Source organism: Mandrillus leucophaeus, unplaced genomic scaffold (assembly GCF_000951045.1).
Source record: "Mandrillus leucophaeus isolate KB7577 unplaced genomic scaffold, Mleu.le_1.0 Scaffold10, whole genome shotgun sequence".
NCBI lineage: Eukaryota > Metazoa > Chordata > Mammalia > Primates > Cercopithecidae > Mandrillus > Mandrillus leucophaeus.
The window spans coordinates 6,234,865-6,240,854 of record NW_012098098.1 but is presented as its reverse complement, the minus strand read 5'-3'; the positions used below and the strand labels follow the sequence as shown (position 1 = coordinate 6,240,854).

Here is a 5,990-nt window from a genome sequence, read left to right as displayed (position 1 = left end):
TAAATAAATAAATAAATAAATAAAAGTTTTGTTTTGGTATGCATGCTCTGGGCCACCATGCAAAATATAACCTTTTTTTTTTTTTTTTTTTAATCACCCAGGTTGAGGTGCAGTGGCATGATCATAGCTCACTGCAGCCTCTACTCCTGGACTTAAGGGATCCCCCTGCTGTGGCCTCCCAGGTAGCTGGGGCTACAGGCGTGACCCACCACAGCTGACCACACCACACCACACATTAAACAAATATCATGTATTTCTTCAGTCAAAACTGCTTGGAGGTTGGGGCAGGAATTGACTTGGAAGGAACACCAAGGAATTTTCTAGGGTGATAGAAATGGCCTATATCATGATGGGTTTGGGTTACATAAGTGTATGAATTTATCAAAATCTGAGGGTACCTTAAGATTTGTGTATTTTATGGTATGTAAATTTATCTAAAAGCCAAATTATCAGCCGGGCGCAGTGGCTCAGGCCTATAATCCCAGCACTTTGGGAGGCCAGGGTCGCAGATCACCAGGTCAGGAGATCAAGACCATCCTGGCTAACAAGGTGAAACCCCGTCTCTACTAAAAATACAAAAAAAAAATGAGCCGGGTGTGGTGGTGGGCACCTGTAGTCCCATCTACTCAGGAGGCTGAAGCAGGAGAATGGGGTGAACCCAGGAGGTGGAGCTTGCAATGAGCCAAGATCAGGCCACTACACTGGGTGACAGAGCGAGACTCCGTCTCAAAAAAAAAAAAGAAGCCAAATTATCAGCAAATACTGAACTCTAGTCAATGATATGCATGCAGAAGTGTTTAGGAATAACAGGTGTCTGACACTTTAAAATGCATCAAATAAGATGGACAGGCTGGGCGCAGTGACTCACGCCTGTAATCCCAGCACTTTGGGAGGCCGAGGTGGGTGGATCATCTGAGGTCAGGAGTTCGAGACCAGCCTGGCCAACATGGTAAAACCCCATCTCTACTAAAAATATAAAAATTAGCTTGGTGTGGTGACGGGGACCTGTAATCCCAGCTAGTCGGGAGGCTGAGGCAGGATAATCGCTTGAACCTGGGAGGCAGAGGTTGCAGTGAGCCAAGATCGCACCATTGCACTCCAGCCTGGACAACAGAGCAAGACTCCATCTCAAACAGTAAAATAAAAAAATAAAAATAAAGATGGACAGAGAGAGAAAGAGATATGTGACAAGCAGGCCAGGCACGGTGGCTCACGCCTGTAATCCCAGCACTTTGGCAGGCCAAGGCAGGTGGATCACCTGAGGTCAGGAGTTCGAGACCAGCCTGACCAACATGGTGAAACCCTGTCTCTACTAAAATTACAAAAATTAGCTGGGCGTGGTGGCAGGCACCTTTAGTCCCAGCTACTTGGGAGGCAGAGGCAGGAGAATCACTTGAACCTGGGAGACAGAGGTGGCAGTGAGCTGAGATCGCACCACTGTACTCAGCCTGGGCAACACAACGAGACTCTGTCTCAAAAAAAAAAAAAAAGCCGGGCATGGTGGCTCATGCCTGCAATCCCAGCACTTTGGGAGGCTGAGGCGGGCAGCTCATGAGGTCAAGAGATTGAGACCATCCTGGCCAACATGGTGAAACCCTGTCTCTACTAAAAATACAAAAATTAGCCAGGCATGGTGGCAGACGCCTGTAATCCCAGCTACTTGGGAGGCTGAGGCAGGAGAATCGCTTGAACCCAGGAGGCGGAGGTTGCAGTGAGCCGATATCGTTCAATTTGGGAGGTGGAGGCAGGTAGATCATCAGAGCTCAGGAGTTCAAGACCAGCCTGACCAACATGGCAAAACCCCATCTCTATTAAAAATACAAAAACTGGCTGGGTGTGGTGGTATGCACCTGTAATCCCAGCTACTCAGGAGGCTGAGGCAGAAGAATCTCTTGAACCTGGGAGGTGGAGGTTGTAGTGAACTGAGATCGCGTCAATGCATTCCAGCCTGGGTGACAGAGCAAGACTCCATCTCAACAACAACAACAAAAAGAACAGTGCAGAACATTAAGATAGAGTCTGAGGGGTAAATGAGATTCACCTTCTCTGGATATTTGAAATTTTTGAAAATAGAATGTCTTGAAAAGCTGTATTTCTCATTGTGGGTTTTGGACAAAAGAGTTTGAAAGACCCTGGGACCAGACAACCTCCACCAGGGCAGTTAGCTCATAAGGCACCTTTGCAAAAAACGGCTTGACAAGTGAAGCCATGTGGATCTCAGCCCCCGCTGCCCCCTTGGCCAGGAACCCTTGTGCATGCCTTAGCTTGCACAGCGCTGTGTGGCAACCTTTTCTCGTGAGTCTCTTCAGCTGTAATATCCCATTCTGTTCTAATCAAGATGGGGATCCTGGCTTTTCTCAAAGAGGGCAGAAAGTGATCTGGAAGTCATAGTGGAACACAAGCCAAATAGAAGTCGGCTACGGATGAAAGAGGGAAAACGTGTAAAATATTAAAGCTATAATGGGAGCATAAATTATAGACACAGCCTTTCCTTAGGACCTACTGCAGTAAGGGGACCTTGTAAATCCTTGGCATCGTAAACTTTCATTGGGTAGGAGGGAGCTGTCACCTCCCCTAGTGACATGGCGGCTCCCCACTCTGTCTCACATTGAGAATAAAGAAACAGCTGGTCTCAGAGAGGCAGCGTTAGCCACACCTAACCACAAGCAACTGCTCCACATCTGGCTGCTGGTGCAACCGTTTGGCCCAGTCCCTGCCTTCCATAGATAAGCTGATGGACAGGATACTGCCGGAGTCCTCCCCAAGGCCTTCAAAATGCCAAGCTGACCCCAGCATTTCATCTCTCCTGCCACCTGCCCAGCCACCAGCCGGAACCACAGGGTCCCAGGAGCCATGCCAGGGACCCAGGTTAGGCCCATGGTCATGGAAGCACCCCACAGACCACCTCAGGACGGGAGCTTCCTTCCTGCTTGGCCACCACCTGGCTGCCTGATTTCAGCACAGCAGCACCTGTCACCACTCACCTCAAGAGGTGGCTCCAGAGCCTCCTGGGAGGGAAGAGGCCGTGGCAGTTGCTGTCATCATGGCCAGCCCTGGGGCTCCAGCCCAGGGCAGAAGCAGGCTCTGGAATGAGTTGGACCCGGAAGCACAGTACACAGGGGGCTGGTAAGAGAGCAGGCACGAATGTAGCTTGGGTCTGGCCCTGTGTGGGGTGAGAGGCCGGGCTGCAGAAGTGTCAGGAGCTGGGAGGCTGAGGGTGGGCCCGGTGTTCACGGCTCCCGACCAGCAGGTGGGAAGCAGGCACCCAGGGCCGTGGGGGCCAGGCCCCGCCTGAGTGCAATGGCCCGTGTCAATTATGGTGGCTCAGGATCCAGCTGTGGCAACTGATCAGTATTTTCAATGTCACCCCTGGAGACTAGGCTGTTCGAGATGACTTCTGCCTTGTAGGGGGTCCTGGGAAAATTGCCTTGTTCACCTGCAGTGATGGAGTTCATTCAGCTGCACATTTGTGCTGTATAGCCCCGCCTCCCAGTCACAGCTGATTGGGTGCGAGGTGCACAGCTAAACCAATCAGATCCTGTCCTGGGACTGGAGCCTCAAGTAGAAATAACCTATTGGCTGCCTCTCATTGTGGTGTGAAGACAGAGCCAGCCAGACACAGCAGCCAGCCCAGATGGCTTTAAAGAGTTTCCAATTTGGTGTCTTGGGAGGCCTGCCAGCCCTCCAGGCTGCCCTAGATTTTAATGAAGTAGCCTATTCCTTCCCACATATTTGCCTCTTTTGCCTGAAGTGCCTCTCAGTGGGTTTCTAGCTCTTCTAACCCAAGGTGCTGTAATTAAAGCATGGTCACAAGGGTTGATCCATATGAGGCTGCATTAGTAGAAATATAGAGTCTAGTGTAAGGGAGGTGAAGGCCCTTTTCTGCTGTGTTCCATCCAGGCTCCACCAGACAGGCCATGTTGGCTTATGGGTGTGGGATGCTAAGAGGACTTAGCCTGCTCACGTGCCTTCAGGAGAGAGAGCCATGATGGCCAAGGCTCTAGAACCACTGTCTGTGGACATTCACCCTGGAGAAACCTGGAGACCAGGGTCTGTGCCTCCATCCATTTGATCAGCTGGTATTCACGAGTGCTCGCCAGGAGCCTGGCCGCTCCGGGTTTCAAGTGATTCTCCCCCCTCAGCCTCCCGAGTAGCTGGGATTACAGGCGCCTGTCACCACCCCCAGCTAATCTTTGTATTTTTAGTAGAGACAGGATTTCACCATGTTGGCCAGGTTGGTCTCAAACTTCTGACTTCAGGTGATCCGCCTACCTCAGCCTCCCAAAGTGCTGGGATTACAGGTGTGAGTCACCACGCTCAGCCAAAATTTATTAATGAGACATTTCACACTATTTTTCTCATCCCTATCATCATTATGTCATCTTCCTCCTCATCACCAGTATCACCATCACCACCTTCAACATTATCATCACCAGGACCACCATCACCACCACCATCACCATCATCATCATCATCACCACCTTCACCATCATCACCACCACCATCATTACCACCATCATCACCATCACCCTCATCACCACCAACATTATCATCACCACCATCACCATCATCACCAACATTATCATCACCATCATCACCACCATCACCATCATCACCGTCACCCTCATCACCAACATTATCATCACCATCACCACCACCACCATCACCACCAACATCATCACCATCATCACCACCATCACCATCATCGCCATCACCCTCATCATCACCAACATTATCATCACCACCACCATCACCATCATCACCATCACCCTCATTATCACCAACATTATCATCACCACCATCACCATCATCACCAACATAATCATCACCATCATCACCACCATCACCATCACCGTCACCCTCATCACCAACATTATCATCACCATCATCACCACCATCATCACGATCACCATCATCACCATCATCACCACCATCACCATCATCGCCATCACCCTCATCATCACCAACATTATCATCACCACCACCATCACCATCATCACCATCACCCTCATCATCACCAACATTATTATCATCACCATCACCATCACCACCATCACCGCCACCATCACCAACATTATCACCATCATCACCACCATCATCATCACCATCACCACCATCACCATCACCACCATCACCATCATCACCACCACCATCGTCACCAACATTATCATCACCATCATCACCACCACCATCACCCTCATCATCACCAACCACTATTTTTCTCATCCCTATCATCATTATGTCATCTTCATCCTCATCACCAGTATCACCATCACCACCTTCAACATTATCATCACAACCATCACCATCATCACCAGGACCACCATTACCACCACCATCACCATCATCACCACCTTCACCACCATCATTACCACCACCATTATCATCATCACCACCTTCACCATCACCACCATCCTCACCATCACCATCACCATCATCACCACCATCATCACCACAATTGTGCCATCTCACCATTACCACAACCCTCACCATCATGACCACCTTCATTATCATCAGCATGACCACCATTATTACTACCATTATCACTACCACCACCACCATCAATGACATAATATCTAAGTATAATCACCAATTCTAAACACCAGTCTTTTAAATCTAGTGTGTATTTTACACTCACAGCACATCTCAGTTTGGAGGAAGCTACATTTTCATGGAATGATATGATCCTTTTTTTTGTTTGTTTTTTCAGACAGAGTTTTGCTTTTGTCACCCAGGCTGGAGCGCAATGGCATGGTCTCAGCTCACTCTCACTGCAACCTCTGCCTCCCAGGTAGGTTCAAGTGATTCTCCTGCCTCAGCCTCCCAAGTAGCTGGGATTACAGCACCCACCACCAGGCCCGGCTAATTTTTGTATTTTTAGTAGAGACGGGGTTTCACCATGTTGGCCAGGCTGGTCATGAACTCTTCACCTCAGGTGATCTGCCCGCCTCAGTCTCTCAAAGTGCTGGGATTACAGGCGTGAGCCACCG

At 49.5% G+C, this 5,990-nt stretch overlaps 1 protein-coding gene across 1 annotated transcript in view; it reads right to left on the bottom strand.

Moving 5' to 3' along the window:
- The window catches only part of CDT1 (chromatin licensing and DNA replication factor 1), a 12,996-nt gene extending 10,412 nt beyond the window's left edge, over positions 1 to 2,584 (bottom strand). Inside the window, exon 1 of the mRNA XM_011972476.1 lies at positions 2,504 to 2,584. Coding sequence (XP_011827866.1) covers positions 2,504 to 2,584 — 81 coding nt within the window. The remainder of the gene's footprint in view (positions 1 to 2,503) is intronic.
- Between the last annotated feature and the right edge of the window lie 3,406 nt (positions 2,585 to 5,990).